Source organism: Mauremys mutica, chromosome 12 (genome assembly GCF_020497125.1).
Source record: "Mauremys mutica isolate MM-2020 ecotype Southern chromosome 12, ASM2049712v1, whole genome shotgun sequence".
Classification (NCBI taxonomy): domain Eukaryota; kingdom Metazoa; phylum Chordata; order Testudines; family Geoemydidae; genus Mauremys; species Mauremys mutica.
Genome location: NC_059083.1, coordinates 3,773,698 through 3,793,199, shown reverse-complemented (window position 1 = coordinate 3,793,199; position 19,502 = coordinate 3,773,698). Strand labels below are relative to the sequence as shown.

Below are 19,502 nucleotides of genomic sequence, written 5' to 3'. Positions count from 1 at the left end.
CCCCGCCGGGGGCATCTCTTTCTGTCCCCCCGCAGGGTTCACGGGGCAGCTGTGTGAGGTGAACCCCGATGACTGCGTGGGGCACCAGTGCCGGAACGGGGGGGCCTGCCAGGACGGGCTGGGGACGTACTCCTGCCTCTGCCCCCCAGGCTGGACGGGTGAGTAGGGGGCCCCCTACTGGGAACAGGACCCAGGCGTCCTGGCTCTCAGCCCCCCTGCTCTAACCCACCAGCCCCCACTACCCTCCCCTCCCAGAGCTGGGGAGAGAACCCAGGAGTCCTGGCTCCCAGCCCCCCCTGCTCTAACCCACCAGCCCCCACTCCCCTCCCAGAGCCGGGAGAGAACCCAGGAGTCCTGGCTCCCAGCCCCCCCCGCTCTAATCCACCAGCCCCCACTCCCCTCTCAGAGCCGGGGAGAGAACCCAGGAGTCCTGGCTCCCAGCCCCCCCTGCTCTAACCCACCAGCCACCACTCCTCTCCCAGAGCAGGGGAGAGAACCCAGGCGTCCTGGCTCCCAGCCCCCCTGCTCTAACCCACCAGCCCCCACTCCTCTCCCAGAGCAGGGGAGAGAACCCAGGCGTCCTGGCTCCCAGCCCCCCTGCTCTAACCCACCACCCCCCACTCCTCTCCCAGAGCAGGGGAGAGAACCCAGGAGTCCTGGCTCCCAGCCCCCCCTGCTCTAACCCACCAGCCCCCACTCCTCTCCCAGAGCAGGGGAGAGAACCCAGGCGTCCTGGCTCCCAGCCCCCCTGCTCTAACCCACCAACCCCCACTCCCCTCCCAGAGCCGAGGAGAGAACCCAGGAGTCCTGGCTCCCAGCCCCCCCTGCTCTAACCCACCAGCCCCCACTCCCCTCCCAGAGCCGGGAAAGAACCCCCGTGGCCTGGCTCCCAGCCCCCCCCTGCTCTAACCCACCAGCCCCCACTCCCCTCCCAGAGCCGGGAGAGAACCCAGGAGTCCTGGCTCCCAGCCCCCCCTGCTCTAACCCACCAGCCCCCACTCCCCTCCCAGAGCCGGGGAGAGAACCCAGGAGTCCTGGCTCCCAGCCCCCCCTGCTCTAACCCACCAGCCCCCACTCCCCTCCCAGAGCCGGGAGAGAACCCAGGAGTCCTGGCTCCCAGCCCCCCCTGCTCTAACCCACCAGCCCCCACTCCCCCGGTGGGGCTGGGCGGGAACCCCGGCGTCCTGACGTGCTCCCCGCAGGCTGGGACTGCTCGGGGGACGAGGACGAGTGCCTGGCACCGGGCCCCCCCCCTTGCCACCACGGCGGCACCTGCCACAACCTGCCCGGGGGCTTCCGCTGCGTCTGCGTCAACGGCTGGTCGGGCGCCAGCTGCACCCACAACGTGGACGACTGCGTCTCGGCCACCTGCTTCCCCGGCGCCACCTGCCTGGACCGCGTGGGCACCTTCCTGTGCCAGTGCCCCCCGGGGCGCACAGGTGGGGCCCGGCCTGCGGGGCGGGGAGCGGGGCAGGGGCCTGGCCCTCTGGGGGGCGCCGGCTCCCCCCGGCCCCAGGGCGGGGACTGGCTGGCTCAGGGGGGCGAGGAGTGGGGCAGGGGCCTGGCCCCTCTGGGGGGCGCCGGCTCCCCCCGGCCCCAGGGCGGGGACTGGCTGGCTCAGGGGGGCGGGGAGTGGGGCAGGGGCCTGGCCCTCTAGGGGGCGCTGGTTCCCCCTGGCCCCAGGGCGCGGACTGGCTGGCTCCGGGGGGTGGGGAGTGGGGCAGGGGCCTGGCCCCTCTGGGGGGCGCCGGCTCCCCCCGGCCCCATGGCAGGGACTGGCTGGCTCAGGGGGGCGAGGAGTGGGGCAGGGGCCTGGCCCTCTAGGGGGCGCTGGCTCCCCCTGGCCCCAGGGCGGGGACTGGCTGGCTATGGGGGGCAGCAGGGAATGGGGCAGGGGCCTGGCCCCTGTGGGGGGCGCTGGCCCCGATCTGGGTGCGGCTGGCTCTGGGTGGGGGTGTCTCTCACCCTGTCCGACGCCCCCAGGGCTCCTGTGCCACGTGAGCGACGCCTGCCTGAGCAGCCCCTGCCACGCGGAGGCCTCGTGCGACACCAACCCCCTGACGGGCTCGGCCGTCTGCATGTGCCAGCCGGGCTCCACCGGGCCCACCTGCCACCAGGACCTGGACGAGTGCCAGCTGGGTGAGTGGGGGCCGGGGCCGGGCATAGGCCGCGGGCTCCAGGCAGGGCACGATGAGCTGTGTGTCTCTGCCCACGTGTCACGGGAACGGCACGTTGTGAATGAAATCTCTGCCTGTTCCCGTGTGTCTGTGCGTGTGCTTTGCACGTTTATGTACCATCCTGTGTGGCTGCATGAACGTGCACGTGTGTGTTGTTTGTGCGTCTCTTCATTTGAATCACATGACGGTTTGTGTGTGCATTACATGTCTGGGCATATTTTCCATGTGTGTCTCTATTTGTTGTCTACATGTGTACATTGTGTGTTCATCGCATGTCAGTGCATTCCCCCCCCCCCGTGTCCAGGTGTGTTTGTCATGTGTCGGTGCATGGCCCCCCGTTTCCAGGCGTGTTCATCGCATGTCAGTGCGTGCCCCCCATGTCCAGGCATGTTCATCCTGTGTCTGCACATGGCCCCTGAGTCCAGGCATGTGCATTGCATGTTGGTGCCTGGCCCCCCTTGTCCAGGCGTGTTCATCGCGTGTCACTGCCGTGTCGGCCCCACACCAGCCCGCTGACCCCCCTCCCCCAGGCGCGGAGCCGTGCGAGCACGGGGGGCGCTGTGAGAACGCCGTGGGCTCCTTCCGGTGCCGCTGCCCGGCCGGCTACACGGGGTCCCGCTGCGAGGCCGACGTGAACGAGTGCCTGAGCCAGCCCTGCCTGCGGGGGGCGCCCTGCCTGGACCTGCTGGGCCGCTTCCAGTGCCTCTGCCCCCCCGGCTTCCAGGGGCCCACGTGCGAGCGGGAGGCGGACGCCTGCGCCAGTCACCCCTGCGGGAACGGGGGGCGCTGCCAGGCCGGGGCGGGGGCCTTCCGCTGCCACTGCCCCCCCGGTGAGATGCCCCCGGGGCCCAGCGGGGGTTGGGCATGGACCGGGATTTGGGGGGCTGGGGCCTGTCATGGGGGGCTGGGCATGGACCGGGATTTGGGGGGCTGGGGCCTGTCATGGGGGGCTGGGCATGGACCGGGATTTGGGGGGCTCAGGACTGTCATGGGGGGCTGGATATTGACCAGGGTTTGGGGGCTGGGGGCTGTCATGGGGGGGCTGGGCATGGACCGGGATTTGGGGGGCTGGGGCCTGTCATGGGGGGGCTGGATATTGACCAGGGTTTGGGGGCCAGGGGGCTGGGCATGGACCGAGATTTGGGGGAATCTGTCTCTGTTGGGGGATATTAGAAGTGGGGCAGGGGGAGTGTAGATTTGGGGGACAGGGACCCAGGGGACAGTGGCGGGGGGGCGTTTTGGGGGACTCCCCTGGGGGACATGGGGGAGGGGCTGGGGGGCTGGGTCGGAGCCCCCTGACCCCACCCCTGTCGCCGCAGGGTTCGAGGGGCCGCGCTGCCTGGAGGAGGCGGGAGCCTGCGCCAGCGACCCCTGCCGGGGGGGCACCTGCCTGGAGGTCGCGGGCGGCTTCTCCTGCCTCTGCCCCCCCGGCTTCTCGGGCCCCGACTGTGCCCCCTGGAGCGACGCCTGCAGCCGGCGGCCCTGCGCCCAGGGCACCTGCCAGACCCACCCGCAGGGGTAAGGGGGGCCGGGGCGGGCGGGGGGCGGGAGGGGGCGGAGCCTCACACTGACCCTGCCCCCCTGCCCCACACAGGGCTCTGTGCGTCTGCGCCCCCGGCTGGACGGGCCAGGACTGCTCGGCCGAGATCGACCCCTGCGATTCGGGGCCCTGCCCCCAGGGGGCGACCTGCCAGCCCCGGCCCCACGGCTACACCTGCACCTGCCCCCAGGGGTTCACAGGTAACGACCCCCATTCCCGACCTGCAGCCCCCCGGCTCTGCCAGTGCCCCTCACTCCTGACCCGCAGCCCCCCGGCTCTGCCGGTGCCCCCCACTCCCGACCCGCAGCCCCCGGCTCCGCCGGTGCCCCTCACTCCCGACCCGCAGCCCCCCCGGCTCTGCCGGTGCCCCTCACTCCTGACCCACAGCCCCTGGCTCCGCCGGTGCCCCCCACTCCCGACCCGCAGCCCCCCCGGCTCTGCCGGTGCCCCCCACTCCCGACCTGCAGCCCCCCCGGCTCTGCCGGTGCCCCTCACTCCCGACCCACAGCCCCCCCGGCTCTGCCGGTGCCCCCCATTCCCAACCCGCAGCCCCCAGCTCCGCCGGTGCCCCTCACTCCCGACCCGCAGCCCCCCCGGCTCCGCTGGTGCCCCTCACTCCCGAACCGCAGCCCCCAGCTCCGCCGGTGCCCCCCACTCCCGACCCGCAGCCCCCAGCTCCGCCGGTGCCCCCCACTCCCGACCCGCAGCCCCCCTGGCTCTGCCAGTGCCCCTCACTCCCGACCCGCAGCCCCCCCGGCTCTGCCGGTGCCCCCCACTCCCGACCCGCAGCCCCCCCGGCTCTGCCGGTGCCCCTCACTCCCGACCCAAAGCCCCCCCGGCTCCGCCGGTACCCCCCACTCCCGACCCGCAGCCCCCGGCTCTGCCGGTGCCCCCCACTCCTGACCCACAGCCCCTGGCTCCGCCGGTGCCCCCCACTCCCGACCCGCAGCCCCCCTGGCTCTGCCAGTGCCCCTCACTCCTGACCCACAGCCCCCCAGCTCTGCCGGTGCCCCTCACTCCCGAACCGCAGCCCCCAGCTCCGCCGGTGCCCCCCACTCCTGACCCGCAGCCCCTGGCCCTGCCGGTGCCCCTCACTCCCGACCCGCAGCCCCTGCCATCCAGCCCTGGGATCTCCCCACTGTCTCTGCCCCCAGGTGTGAGGTGCGCGGAGGAGCTGGACGGGTGCCGGGGGGGGCCGTGTCGGAACGGGGGCACCTGCCAGAACAGCCCCGTGGGGTACCTCTGCCTGTGCCCCCCGGGGTTCAGCGGGGAGCGTTGTGAGAGCGACCTGGACCAGTGCGTCCCCAGTGAGTGGGGGGTACCGGGGGGTGGGGCCAAGGGGGCGCGGGGGGCTCAGGGCTCGGGGGCATGAGGGGGGGCTGGGGGGGCTCAGGGCTGGGGGGAAAGGGAGCCCGGTACCGGGGGGGCCGGGCTGGGGAGCACCGGGGGGGGGGGCTGGTGCTGACCGCGTCTCTTCCCCAGATCCCTGCAGGAACGGTGGGTCCTGCCTGGATGGGGCCGGAGCCTTCGCCTGCCTCTGCCCCCCGGGGTTCAGTGGGGAGAACTGCCAGGTGAGGGGCGCGGGGGAGGGGTGCAGGGATGGGGGACGGGTGCAGGGATGGGGGAGGCAGGGGAGGGGGTACAGTGTCTCCCCACGGGGGGGCAGGGATGGGGGGAGGGGCGGGGGAGGGGGTACAGTGTCTCCCCACGGGGGGGGGGGCAGGGGAGGGGGTACAGTGTCTCCCCACGGGGGGGCAGGGGAGGGGGTACAGTGTCTCCCCACGGGGGGAGGGGCGGGGGAGGGGGTACAGTGTCTCCCCACGGGGGGGCAGGGATGGGGGGAGGGGCGGGGGAGGGGGTACAGTGTCTCCCCACGGGGGGGCTGGGGGTTCTCCCTGACAGTCTTTCTCTCCCCCAGACGCCGCTGCCCCCCCGCTGCCCCCCATGCCAGAACGGGGGGCGCTGCCAGCTGGGTGGCCCCTCCCCACCCCGCTGCCGCTGCCCCCCAGCCTGGGGGGGGGCCCTATGCCAGGAGCCGCAGAGCCCCTGCCAGGCGGCCGCCCGGAGACGAGGTGCCGGGGGGGCCGGAGGGGGGGGAAGGGGGGCTCTGGGGGGATGTGGGGGGCGGCTCGAGCCGGGGCTCATGGCCTGCTCTGCCCCCAGGGGTGCGGCTGGAGCAGCTGGGCGGGAACGGGGGGGGGACCCCGCGCTGCTCCTGCCCCCCAGGCCGGGGGGGCCCCTCCTGCCGCGAGGAGGCCGATCGGGGCCACCCGGACCCCTGTGAACACGGGGCCACGTCTGCCAGGGGAGCTCCCCGGACGCCGGGGTCCCTGCCCGGACGCCGGGGTCCCTCGGCCCTGCGCTGGGGGGGGACCCTGCCTGGGCTGACCCCTGACCTCTCCCCACTGCAGCGCCTGGCCAGGCAGCACGGGGTGAACGGCTCAGAGCCGGGGCCCGGGGGGGCCCTGCCAGAACGGGGGCACCTGCCCCCCCGCGCCCCCCGGCCCCCCCCGGCCCTCACGGTAAGGGGGGGGGCGAGGGCCGGATAGAGCTGCTGGGGGTGGGGGGGCTCCGGGGACGACCTGTTCTAACGCTCCTGTGCCCCCCCACCAGGGGCCCAGTGTGAGTCAGTGATTGACAGCTGCCAATCAAACCCATGTGCCAATGGGGGGACCTGTGCAGTGACGGGCAGCACCCCCTCCGACTTCACCTGCCGCTGCCCTCCGGTGAGCTCCCCCGGACGCCTGGGTCCTTTCCCCGCTCCCCCTTCCCCCATGCCTGGGTCCCTTTGCCCCTCCCTCGCCGGACTCCTGGGTCCTTTCCCCGCTCCCCCTCCCCGGCCGGATGCCTGGGTCCCTTTCCTCAGGATCCATCTGACCCCCACCTCTTTCCGCACCCCCCAGGGTTACAGCGGTGCCACCTGCGACGTCCAGCTGCCCCCCTGCGGATCCCACTTCTGCCACCACGACGGGGTGTGTGTCCAGCACCCGGCTGGTCCCCGCTGCCTCTGCCCGGGGGGCTACGGGGGCCCCGGCTGCCTCCAGCCCCGCCCCCCGGCTCCCTGCCCCCCCGGCGGCTCGGCATGCCCCCAGCCTGGGGCGGGGGGGCCCTGCGGGGAGCTGGCTGGGGACGGCGTCTGCCACCCGGCCTGCAGCTCCCCCTCCAGCGCCTGGGACGGGGGCGACTGCTCGCTGGGGGTGCTGGACCCCTGGGCGGGCTGCCCGGAGCCGTGCCAGCCGGGCTTCCGCGACGGGCGCTGCCACCCCCAGTGCGACAGCGAGGCCTGTCTCTACGACGGGTACGACTGCCGGCCCCCGGCCCCCTGCAGGTGAGGGGCCTCCGGGGGGCGCCGGGCCGGGGCGGGGACTCGCTGGGGGGGGGTGGATGGGGGGGCTCATCGGGGGGCTGGGGAGTGGGTGGATCTGGGGGGGCTGCGGGATGGGGGAACATTGGGGGCTGAGAGGGATTGGGGGTTCGGGGGGTGTCTCCAGGTGTAACTGGGGCCTGTGGGGGGTGGGTCCGGGGGGGCTCTGTGGAGGTGGATTGGGGGAGAAGTTGCGGAGTCCGGGGGGGCTGTGGGGGGTGGGTCCGGGGGGCCTCTGTGGAGGTGGATTGGGGGAGAAGTTGCGGGGTCCGGGGGGGCTGTGGGGGGTGGGTCCGGGGGGCCTCTGTGGAGGTGGATTGGGGGAGAAGTTGCGGGGTCCGGGGGGGCTGTGGGGGGTGGGTCCGGGGGGGCTCTGTGGAGGTGGATTGGGGGAGAAGTTGCGGGGTCCGGGGGGGCTGTGGGGGGTGGGTCTGGGGGGCTCTCCCGGGTACCCCCAACCCGTGTCTCTGCCCCCAGCCCGGCCTACGCCCACTACTGCCACGACCACTTTGCCAACGGACACTGCGACCGGGGCTGCCTGTCCCCCGAGTGCGGCTGGGACGGGGGGGACTGTGCCCCGGGGGGGGGCGGGACCCTGGGGCTGGCGGCCGCCCTGCCCCCCCCAGCCCTGCCTGGCCTGCTCTACGCCCTGGCGCTGGCCCTGCGTGTGGGGCTGAGCCCCCGGCACGACCCCCAGGGCCGGCCCAGGCTCCACCCCTACACGGGGCGCGAGGGGCCAGGCGGGGGGAACCGCACCGGCGGGTGGCCCCCCCTGGGGTCCCCCCACCCTGCACCCACCGCAGCCGGCCAGGAGGGGGAGATGGACCCCACCGGGTGAGTGAGACCCCCTGACCCCCCAAATCCCCCAATCTGCACAAACCCTGACCCCCAAATCCCCCATTCCCCCCATTCCCACACCCCCTGAACCCCCAAATCCCCCATTCCCACACCCCAACCTCCACAAACCCTGACTCCTAAATCTCCCATTCCCACACCCCAACCTCCACAAACCCTGACTCCTAAATCCCCCATTCCCACACCCCAATATCCACACCCCTGAACCCCCAAATCCTCCATTCTCCCACCCCCCAATCTCCCCACCCCCTGAACCCCCAAGCAACCCCAGGGACCCGCTGGGGAGAGGGAGACCATCAGGTGAGACCCCCCAAATCCCCCCCACCCTGATCCCCCCCCAATCAACACCCTGCCCCAAAATGGACCCCACCCCCATAGGGAGAGACAGCCCCATGTGGGGACCCTGCCCCCAAAAAACCTCCCTTTCCAGCTGCCCCCCAGGAGCTCCCTGTGGGGAGGGTCCCCCCTGTACCCAGCCTGACCCCACATCACCCCCCAGGTCCGTCGTGTTCCTGGTGGTGGATGGGTCCCGCTGCGCCGGGCGCTGCCTGACAACCCCTGAGAGCGCCCGGCGCTTCCTGGGGGCTCTGGCCGCCTCCAACGCTCTGGGGGCGCTGACCCCCCACCCCCTGGCGGCCGTGTGGGTCGAAGAGGCCAGCAGCGGTAAGGGGGGCTGGGGAGGGGTCAGGGCAGTGGGGGGGCAGGTGATGTGGGGGGCGGAGGCCTGGGGGGATCGGGGCGGGATACTGGCAGCGGGGCAGGCGGGGGGGTCTGGGAGGGGTCGGGGCAGTGGGGGGGCGGGTGATGTGGGGGGCGGAGGCCTGGGGGGATCGGGGCGGGATACTGGCAGGGGGGCAGGCTGGGGGGGTCAGGGAGGGGTCGGGGCAGTGGGGGCAGGTGATGTGGGGGGCGGAGGCCTGGGGGGATTGGGGAGGGGTCGGGGCAGTGGGGGGCAGGTGATGTGGGGGGCGGAGGCCTGGGGGGATCGGGGCGGGATACTGGCAGGGGGGCAGGCCGGGGGGGTCAGGGAGGGGTCGGGGCAGTGGGGGCAGGTGATGTGGGGGGTGGAGGCCTGGGGGGATTGGGGAGGGATACTGGCACGGGGGCAGGCCGGGGGTCAGGGAGCGGTCGGGGCAGTGGGGGCAGGTGATGTGGGGGGCGGAGGCCGGGGGGGTCAGGGAGGGGTCGGGGCAGTGGGGGCAGGTGATCTGGGGGGCGGAGGCCGGGGGGGATCGGGGCGGGATACTGGCAGGGGGAAGGCCGGGGGTCAGGGAGGGGTCGGGGCAGTGGGGGCAGGTGATGTGGGGGGCGGAGGCCGGGGGGGTCAGCGAGGGGTCGGGGCAGTGGGGGCAGGTGATGTGGGGGGCGGAGGCCTGGGGGGATCGGGGAGGGATACTGGCAGGGGGTCAGGCCGGGGGTCAGGGAGGGGTCGGGGCAGTGGGGGGGCAGGTGATGTGGGGGGCGGAGGCCTGGGGGGATCGGGGCGGGATACTGGCAGGGGGGCAGGCCGGGGGGGTCAGGGAGGGGTCGGGGCAGTGGGGGCAGGTGATGTGGGGGGCGGAGGCCTGGGGCGATTGGGGAGGGGTCGGGGCAGTGGGGGGGCAGGTGATGTGGGGGGCGGAGGCCTGGGGGGATCGGGGCGGGATACTGGCAGGGGGGCAGGCGGGGGTCAGGGAGGGGTTGGGGCAGTGGGAGGGCAGGTGATGTGGGGGGCGGAGGCCTGGGGGGATCGGGGCGGGATACTGGCAGGGGGACAGGCCGGGGGGGCAGGGAGGGGTCGGGGCAGCGGGGCCAGCTTGGGAAGGTGTCCCAAGAGGGGTGTGGGGGCAGATCCATTATTGGGGGTCAGCCTGTCCCCCCAGTTTCACCACCTGCCTCTCCCCCGCAGACCCCCAGGCCTCCGCCCCCCGGCTGCCCTGGCCCCTGCTCGGCAGCCTGCTGGCGGGGGGGCTGGCGCTGGCCCTGGGGGGGGTGCTCGGGCTCCGGCTGCGCCGCCGGGGGGCGAGGAAACAGGGGGGGCTCTGGCTCCCCGCGGGGTTCGCCCGCCCCCGGGACCCCAACGCCCGGCGCCGCCGGGACCCCGTCGGGGAGGACGCCATTGGCCTGAAGTGAGTGACACAGCGACCCCCACGGCCCCGCCCTGCTCCCCACGGCGCCCCCCCGGGGTGCCAGGCTGGGACACTCACCCCACTTCCCCCCGCCCCCAGGCCTCTGAAGCTGGAGCCCGAGTTCGAGGACGACGGGCAGCCGAGCCCTCAGCAAATCGAGGTATTGGGGTGACCCCGGCTGGGCTGGGGACCCCGGGGGGCCAGGCGGGGACCCGACCCTTCACATTGAGAGGTTGGGGGGCATCGCCCAGAGGGAGGGGCTGGGACCCCAAAGCCAGGGGTGGTGGGGAGGCGATAACACTTGGGGGTCTGTTAATCCCCATCCCCCTCCTGCCAGGCTGACGCCCCCCCCTCGGAGCAGGACTGCCGGCACTGGACACCCAAGCACCTGAGCCCACAATGCATCATGCTGACCCCGCCCCAGGAGGAGGACCCCGAGGGGCGGGACCTCGACGCCAGGGGGCCAGGTGAGGGGCAGGGCGGGGTCCCCCCTCCCTGTATCCCCAACCATACACAGAGCCAGTACAGCCTGGAAACCCCGCCCACGGGAAGTGGGACGTCCCACCCCACAGGGGTTAGATGATAGGGTGTTGTCCTGCCCCCAGGAAGTGGGACGTCCCACCCCACAGGGGTTAGATGATAGGGTGTTGTCCTGCCCCCAGGAAGTGGGAACACAGGAGTTCTTCTTCGAGTGATTGCTCCTATCCATTCCAGTTAGGTGTGCGCGCCGCGCGTGCACGGCTCTTCGGAACTTTTTTACCCTAGCAACTCCGGCGGGCCGGCTGGCGCCCCCTGGAGTGGCGCCGCTATGGCGCAGGATATATACCCCAGCCGGCCCGTCCGCTCCTCAGTTCCTTCTTCCCGCCCGTGACGGCCGTTGGAACAGTGGAGCACAGCTCAGCTGACCTCCACTTCCCGAGCTACTCGTAGTTTTCTCTCGTTCTGTTTCTAGTTGTAGTTAACTCTGTTTGTTTGTAGAATAGAATAGTGTATTTATTTTACAGGGGTCGGGGTTTATCCCCTTCCCCTCACCCGGGGCCGGGTCCGATGCCCGGTCCACAGGGTTTTCTACTGCTCGGCCGGCCACAAGCTGCTGCCGACAAGAGATCTTCTCCTAAGTGCCTCGAGGGATCTTACCTCCCAGATAAGTGCCGCATTTGTGAGGCCCTTAATCAGTGAACAAAGGGGAGCGGGGCTTTCGTTTTAAACAGCTCCTGAGGGAGGCAGCTCTTGCTCCTCCGCTCTCGGCGCCGAGCGCTAGTTAGTTTTCCCGGCGCGCTCCCTCGGCACCAGACCGCCGGTGCCGCCAAAGCCTCCTGGCACCACCGTCGCTGACTCCGACGTACCCTCGGCATGGACCTCTCTCCTGGAGGATGAAGAGTTACTCCGGCCAGGCAAGAGCCGTCGAGTCCGGTGCTGGAAAGCTCCCCGGTACGCACCGTGGTCGAGCTCGCCCGGAAGCTGCGTCCGAGCCGCCTGCTCCGCAGCCGAGCGCTATGCTCAGTCGGATCGCCCGGCACCGATGTCTGCCGCGGCACCGACAATATCCGCACCTTTCACTCCGGCCAGGCAAGAGCCATCGAGTCCGGTGCTGGAAAGCTCCCCGGTACGGACCGTGGTCGAGCTCGTTCTGAAGCTGCGTCCAAGCCGCCTGCTCCGCAGCCGAGCGCTATGCTCTGTCAGATCGCCCGGCACTGATGTCTGCCACGGCACCGACAGTATCCACACCGTTAGCTCCGGCCAGACAAGAGCCGTCGAGTCCGGTGCTGGTAAGCTCCCCGGTACGGACCGTGGTCGAGCTCGCTAGGAAGCTGCGTCCGAGCCGCCTGCTCCGCAGCCGAGCGCTATGTTCAGGGGGATCGCCCGGCACCGATGTCTGCCGCGGCACCGTCAATGTCCGCACCATTAACTCCGGCCAGGCAAGAGCCGTCAAGTCCGGTGCCGGAAAGCTCCCCGGTACGGACCGTGGTCGAGCTCGCCCTGAAGCTGCGTCCGAGCCGCCTGCTCCACAGCCGAGCGCTATGCTCCGTCGGATCGCCCGGCACCGATGTCTACCGCGGCACCGACAATGCCCGCACCATTAACTCCGGCCAGGCAAAAGCCGTCGAGTCCGGTGCTGGAACACTCCCCGGTATGGACCGTGGTCAAGCTCACTATGAAGCTGCATCCGGGGTGCCAGCTATGGTCGAGCTCACTATTCCCTCCACGCCGGAGACAGTGTCCACGGCGAGGGGGCTGATTGCAACGACAGCATCTACGCTGCCTCAACCCCCGGCACTGCCGGTGGGGGTTACATAGTCGATGGGCAAGCCTGCCTTGATCAGACCACCCTACCTCGGCACCGCACAGCGGCACCGTTCAGAGTCGCGGTTCTGCAGATGTTCTCGGTCCCGTCACCGATCTAGGTCTCGGCGCCGTTCTCCCTGTTGGTACCAGTAGTGCTCGCGGCACCGGTCAGCATCCCATTCGCCGGTCCGGGACACTCAGCTCCGATCAAGCCCCAGGCACCGGGACGCTCGTAGCCACTCCTGATCATCGAGCCTCGCACCCTCGGTCGACCGCCCGGCACAGCTTCGGTGGCAGGTCCCGTTCTCGGTACCGGTCTGTCTACCGGTACCGATCCCCGGTGCCACATCGAGCGACGTCAGTTACAGACAGAGACTCTACCAAGAGCTTTCAGCTCCTCCAGGGCCATCCAGCCACGCATCAGTGTCGTCCCGTGCGGACACTTCATATGCGTAGCACTCTGTTTTCCGATGTGCCCTCCAGGGTCTTCCAGGAGACCTATCAGTGGTCATTCTGGACGCCGTGGGTGTACTACCACGCCAGAGGCGTACCGATGATCCCATCTCGCTCCATTCCCTCCGAGCTCTAGGGGCCAGAGGTGACAATTAGTCGTCCCCATCCGACCGGTACAGAGCAACCCCCGGTTCGGCACCGGGCTCCCAGATCCCACCGGATCAGGAGGTCGTCCAGGAGCTCGAGCCCACACAGGACCCGCTTGTCCCTGGCCTTTCTTCTTCCTCCTCCCCAGATGAGGCGGGGGCAGGAACAAACCCCTCCGGCCCTCCTCTAATCGAAACGCAACCAGCCCCTAAATCCAAAGAGGCTGGGCGTGTGGTCTTACTGGACCATGAGATGTACCCGGAGGGGGCCCTGCAACTTCGTGTAGCGAACCAGCAAGCCCTGCTTATCCGCTACTGTGGGTGGCGGTGGGCAAATTTACAGAGTCGGTTCTTCAGAACTCCCATCAAGAGTTCGATGCCCTCCTGCAGCAAAGGACGGAGCTGGAGAGAGCTTCCCTCCAGGTCTCGTTGGACGCAGCTGACTCCGCTGCCATGACTCTGGCCTCGGGTGTTGCCACGCGGCGCGTTTCAGGACTCCAGTTATCGAGCCTTCCCTCGCAGCTGCGGCACGCTATACAGATCTTGCCCTTCAGTGGCACAGGCCTGTTCTCTGACAACACTGGCCCTAGGCTGCAGAACCTAAAGGGCAGCAGGGTCACTTTGCTCTCTCTCTCTCGGCATGCACACGCCGGTAATTCAGCGCCGACGCTTCCGTCCCCAACCTCCGCTCTTACCCTGCGGCTTGACAAGGTCAGGACATGGCCAGCGGGCGTGGCTTACACGGTCGTGGCCATCAATCCGCACCCCAAAGGAGCCAGAATTAGGGTCCTTCTGACCACCAATGGGGCAAAAGCCTACCCATCCTCGCCCCTCCTAAGGACCCCTCTCACGAGCGATTCCTCTGGCAAGAGGTGCGGACGCTCCTCCTCATCGGAGCTATACAGGAGGTACCTAAGGGCGAAACCTATTCCCCTAAGCGAAGGGAGGTCTCAGACCTATCCTAGGCCTGCAGGAACTCAACAAGTCACGATGCAGATGAGTTCCGCATGGTACCCAGGGCGACCGTCATCCCATCCTGGGATCCCGGAGACTGGTACGCCGCCCTCGATATGAAGGGCGCGTGTTTTTCACGTTGCCATTTCTCTTCCACACAGAAGGTACCCTCGGTTTGGGGCCTACCATCGTTATTCCCAGTATATGGCCCTCCCGGTTGGCCTCTATACAGCCCAGGGGTATTCAAGGTGCATGGCTGTAGTCGCCGCCTCTCTTCGCCACCGTCGCATACACGTTCTCTGTATCTAGACGAGTGGCTCATTCGAAGAACCCCCGGGCCCAAAGTACCAGTCATGTGGGCATCGACACGAACCTTTTCCTGTGTCTAGGCCTGATGATCAATAGTAAAATCCACTCTGATTCCCATATAGGGAAGGGAATTCATTGGGGCCGTCCTGGACTCCAGACTCGCCAGAGCCTGCTTTCCTCAGCCTTGGTTTCAGGCGAAGGTAACAATTGTACAAGGTCTACGGACCTTCCCGCCAACTTGGGCTCGCTCTAGCCTCGGTTTCCTGAGTCACACGGCTGTCTACACGTTTGCAACTAAACATACCAGGCTTTGCCTCTGTTCACTTCAATCGTGGCTCACCTGGGGGTGCCACCCGGGCAGAGATGGCATACTCGTGGTCGTCTCGTTTCCACCAAGCAGCCTAGGCTCCCTCGACCGGGAGTCGGCGTCCTCCCCGGTGTATCCGGGGATGCTGTCTCATTCACCCCTCGGGGTCCCTCGTGACAGACAGCCCATCTCTCGGCTGGGTGCGCACCTGGTGTAGTTTCGCACTCACGGCCTTCGGTCAGCGCAAGAGCTGGCCTTACACATCAATGTCCGAGAGCTGAGAGCAGTCTGCCTTGTGTACCAGGCGATTCAGCTGGCGGATCGTCTCAGCAGATCCTTCCTGTCTCACAAGTGGTGGTTTCCTCCCGTCTTTATCTATTCCGTTTTCCAGAAGTGGGTCTTCCCCCGCATAGCCCTCCTCGCTTTCGCGAGAACGGAAGGAGAGAGAGAAATTCTCCTCGTTCCAAGGCCTCTCCCCAGGCTCGGTCTTGGAGGATTTTCCTGAGGCCATGGATCAGCCATCTGCCGTATGCTGTCCACTGTCCCCGCTGGTTCACAAGGTCCTGCTCAAACTCCGCAGGGACAGAGCGCCCCTGATCGGGTTCGCTCCAGTGTAACCTGGGCAGCACTGGCACACCATGTTGCTACACCTGTCGGTAGCAACCCTCTTGGCACAGATCCCATGACGCGGAATCACGACAACCTTCACCACCCGGTCTTGTAATCCCTGCACCTCACAGCAGGACTCCTGCGTGGCTAAACCGATCCGAGTTACGTGGTTCGGCCTCGGTTCTACGGGATTCTCCGGGGTGGTAGAAAATCGTCCATTCGGTTAAAGTATCTGGCCGAGTGGAAGCGTTTCTCATGCTGCTCCGAAACGCGCAATGTTTCTCCCGCCGAGATCCCGCTCCGTTCCATCTGGTTCCTCAGGGCTTGGAGCGTTTATACACCCCCCCCCAAGTGGGGCCCCGCCATAAACCTGGCTCTTCAATCTGGTTCTACCCAGTTTTATGACTGCCCTATTCGAGCCAATGTCAACATGCTCATTGATATAACTGTCCTGCAAGGCAGTTTCCTGTAGTCTTTCCTGCGGCCAGACGAGTCTCCGAGCTTCAGGCTCTCACAATAGGCCCAAGGGATACTGTGTTCCTCAAGGACAAGGGCAGTTATTACCACGTCCAACCTGCCTCCCTAAGGAGGTGTCGGCCTTTTATATCCACCAGGATATCTTCCTTCCGGTCTTCTTTCCGAAGCCACTCTCTGTGCAAGGAGAGCAACGGTTGCCCTCCTTCGACATCTGCAGGGCGTCCGCAATCTATATCTAGCGGACTGAGCCCTCTCGTAACGCCCCCAAAACCTTCATCGTACTGGCATACCGGACGAAGGGCATACCTGTCTCCTCCTAGAGGATTTCATCTTCAATGACGTTGTGCATCTGCACCTCTTCTGTTTCGGCCCATGTTCCATAGAGCCACCTTGCTGCACATTCCGCCAGGGCTCACGCTTCTCAGCTGCCTTCCTGGCTCGCATTCCCTTTCGGGGGATGTGTTGTACACCTACCTGGTCCTCGGTCCACACCTTTGCCTCATTGGTCCAGGAGTCCAGAGCTGTTGCAGCCTCTGGCTTAGCGGTTGCGTTCTGCAACATCTAACTCCGACCCCACTGCCTACGTAAGGGTTGGGAATCACCTAACTGGAATGCATTGGAGCAATCACTCGAAGAAGAAAAGACGGTTACTCACCGTAGTAACTGTTGTTCTTCGAGATGTGTTGCTCCTATCCATTCCAGACCCGCCCTCCTTCCCCACTGTCGGAGTAGCCGGCAAGAAGGAACTGAGGAGCGGACAGGCCGGCTGGGGTATATATACAGCGCCATAGCGGCGCCACTCCAGGGGGCGCCGGCCGGCCCGCCGGAGTTGCTAGGGTAAAAATCTTCCGAAGAGCCGTGCACGCGCGGCGCACACACCTAACTGGAATGGATTGGAGCAACACATCTCGAAGAACAACAGTTACTACGGTGAGTAACCGTCTTGTCCCACCCACAGGAGCCAGGGGAAAGGAGGAAGTTCCGCCCACTAGATGTGGGAACTCCTGCCCTGCAGGAAGATGGTGAAAGGGGGGAGTCCTGCCCTGCAATGGAAGGGGAAGTCCCGCCCCCCATGGCAAGAGGAAGTCCCACGCTAGAGGTTGGGTGAGAGGGGGAAGTGCTGTCCACAGGAAGTGGGAAAACAGGAAGCCCCCCAAGGCAGGTGGGGAAAAGAGGAAGTCCCGCCCTATAGGGATTGGGTGACAGAGGCAAGTCCCACCCACAGGAAGTGGGAAAACAGGAAGCCCCACCCCAGGGCAGACAGGGAAAGGGGGAAGTCCCACCCCCGCACTGATGCTTGTCTCTCCGCCCCACGGCAGATGGGGTGACGCCGCTGATGGCAGCGGTGTGTGCGGGGGGCGCCGTGGGGGAGCTGCTGGCCCAGGGGGCACGGCTGGACGCCCAGACGGACGCGACGGGGGAGACGGCCCTGCACCTGGCCGCCCGCTTTGCCCGGGCCAGCGCCGTCCGCAGCCTCCTGGACGCCGGCGCCGACCCCAACGCACGGGACCGGGCGGGGCGCAGCCCCCTGCACAGTGCCATCGGGGCCGACGCCCTGGGGGCCTGCCAGGTGTGGGGGGAGGGCGGTGAGGGTGCGGGGAGGTGGGGGACAGGAATGGGGGAGCAGTCCCCCAAGTCCCTGTCTAGCCCTGCAGTCACTCTGCCCCACCACCTGCATTGGGCTGTTCACTCTGAGCCCTACTGATGGCTGGTGGAAACCACACCCCGACCGCTGCAGCATCCAGCCACCACCCCCTAACCTTCCCCTTCCAGATGGCCCCCCCAGTCCCGAACCTGCAGCCCCCCACTCCGGTACACCCCCCATTCCCGGGGCAGAAATCAAGGGTGAAATTCCAGGCAAGGGGCAGATCCCAGGGGGCCCTGGCTGGGGAATGGGGGGCAACTCAAGATGGCTGCCCCACAGAGCCATGCCCCACACCACATGGGGCAAGGGGGCGGGGAATGGAGCTGGAGGCCCCGCCCCTAATGTCCCACACCCCATCCCCCTCCCAGCTCCTGATTCGCTGCCGGCAGACGGACCTGGACGCCCGCATGAGTGACGGCGCCACCCCCCTGATCCGGGCTGCGCGCCTGGCGGTGGAGAGCGGGACGGAGGAGCTGCTGCGGGGCGGGGCGGCCGTCAACGCCGCCGACAAGTGGGGTCAGCAGGGGGCGCCAGGGGGCTGGGCGAGGGGATGGGGCCAGCAGGGGGCGCTGGGCTGGGGGAGGGGATGGGGCCAGCAGGGGGCGCTGGGCTGCGGGTGGAGGGTGCCGGGGGGCTGCAGACACGGGGCAGGGGGATATGGGCTGGCCAGGGGCACTGGGGGGGCTGGGCTGGGCGAGGGGACAGGCCAGCAGGGGGCGCTGGGCTGCGGGGGGAAGGTGCTGGGGGGGGGGATGGGTGGCCGGGGGTCCTGGCTCCGCTGTCTCACCCTCCCCGCCCTCGCCCGGCAGGGAAGACGGCCCTGCACTGGGCTGCGGCTGTGAATAACGCCCAGGCCGCCCTCGCCCTGCTCCGGAGCGGCGCCAGCAAGGATGCCCAGGACAACCGGGTAATGGGGCCGGGACGGGGGAGGTCGGGGTGGGGGGTCCTCCATTAGCACAGCCAGGGGAGAACCCAGGAGTCCTGGCTCCCAGCCCCCCCTGCTCTAACCCACCAGCCCCCACTCCCCTCCCAGAGCCGGGAGAGAACCCAGGAGTCCTGGCTCCTAGCCCCCCCTGCTCTAACCACCAGCCCCCACTCCCCTCCCAGAGCCGGGAGAGAACCCAGGAGTCCTGGCTCCCAGCCCCCCCTGCTCTAACCACCAGCCCCCACTCCCCTCCTAGAGCTGGGAGAGAACCCAGGCGTCCGGGTGCCCCCCAGCGTCCTGACCCCCCCCCGCCCGCAGGCACAGACCCCGCTGTTCCTGGCGGCCCGGGAGGGCAGTGCGGACGTGGCGCGGCTCCTGCTCCGGCACCGGGCGAGCCGGCAGCTCCCGGACGAGCTGGGTCACCTGCCCCGCGACGCCGCCCTCGCCCGCGCCCACCATGACCTGCTCCGCCTGCTGGACGACCCCCGCCTGGGCCCCCCGCCCTGCCGCCCCCCCAGGCTCCGCCCCCTCCCGGAGGAGCCGGAGCCGCCCGCCCCCTGCCTCGCGCCGCGCCGGCCCTGGGCTCCCGGCCAATCGGACGGTGCCCCGGTGCAGTGACTCCACCCCCAGGGCGCTGCCGGGGAGGGGGCTCGGATTGGACGGCGGAGGGGTGTGGCCGTACCGGCCTGTGACATCACCAGGCAGGCAGGTGAGTGCCGGAGGATGATGTCAGAGACAGGAAGTGATGTCACACGGAAGACGGTGATGTCATAACGTGCAACCCGATGGACAGGAAACGATGTCACCCGGGACACTGGCAGCCTCAGGGGCTCTGACATCATTGACAGGGCGTGAGAGCGCCCAATGGGACAGCACGACAGGCAGGAAGTGATGTCACACACCCAGGAGCTGATGATGTCACACACGGGGCCTTGCGATGATGTCACAGAGCAGGAAGAGGCGGGGCTTTGCAACCCCCCCGTCACCGAGGGACAGGTGGGGGGTGACCCCCCCAGCACCAACCCCTCCCCTGCCCCCTGCCCAGATATTTATACCCCCCTTTCCCCCCTCCCCGCGCCGCAGGAGAATAAAGGGAGTCGATGCCTCTGCCTCTGGCTGGGAGAAAATGTCTGGGGGTGCAGAGGGGGAAACTGAGGCACAGGGAGACGCTGCCCAGTCCAGACCCCGCAGTGAACCCAGGGGTCCTGGCTCCCGCCCCCCAAGCAGAGGCCGTCACCCCCCGTTGCCCCAGCCGGTTTTTTACTTTTTCACAAATATCAGGAATTAGCTTCGAAAACTCGGAGTCTCTGGGCCCATCCCCCGCCTGGGGCGGCTCTGGGGGGGGGC

The 19,502-nt window shown here is 68.8% G+C and overlaps 1 protein-coding gene across 5 annotated transcripts in view; it reads left to right on the top strand.

Annotated features, from left to right (window-relative positions):
- Nucleotides 1-19,400, top strand: part of NOTCH4 (notch receptor 4) — a 29,901-nt gene extending 10,501 nt beyond the window's left edge. For 3 of the 5 annotated variants that reach the window (XM_044981925.1, XM_044981921.1, XM_044981926.1), the window contains 20 exons: nt 36-158; nt 1,203-1,439; nt 1,984-2,139; nt 2,708-3,007; nt 3,497-3,695; nt 3,772-3,917; nt 4,872-5,024; nt 5,200-5,288; nt 5,636-5,789; nt 6,331-6,443; nt 6,621-7,045; nt 7,559-7,915; nt 8,436-8,599; nt 9,825-10,044; nt 10,144-10,204; nt 10,382-10,511; nt 16,902-17,155; nt 17,599-17,746; nt 18,040-18,137; nt 18,474-19,400. In XM_044981925.1, the coding sequence (XP_044837860.1) occupies nt 36-158; nt 1,203-1,439; nt 1,984-2,139; nt 2,708-3,007; nt 3,497-3,695; nt 3,772-3,917; nt 4,872-5,024; nt 5,200-5,288; nt 5,636-5,789; nt 6,331-6,443; nt 6,621-7,045; nt 7,559-7,915; nt 8,436-8,599; nt 9,825-10,044; nt 10,144-10,204; nt 10,382-10,511; nt 16,902-17,155; nt 17,599-17,746; nt 18,040-18,137; nt 18,474-18,773 (3,827 nt within the window). In that variant the 3' untranslated portion in view covers nt 18,774-19,400. The remainder of the gene's footprint in view (nt 1-35; nt 159-1,202; nt 1,440-1,983; nt 2,140-2,707; nt 3,008-3,496; nt 3,696-3,771; nt 3,918-4,871; nt 5,025-5,199; nt 5,289-5,635; nt 5,790-6,330; nt 6,444-6,620; nt 7,046-7,558; nt 7,916-8,435; nt 8,600-9,824; nt 10,045-10,143; nt 10,205-10,381; nt 10,512-16,901; nt 17,156-17,598; nt 17,747-18,039; nt 18,138-18,473) is intronic. The other 2 variants (XM_044981923.1, XM_044981924.1) reach the window with 2 other exon arrangements.
- The last annotated feature ends 102 nt before the right edge of the window (nt 19,401-19,502 follow it).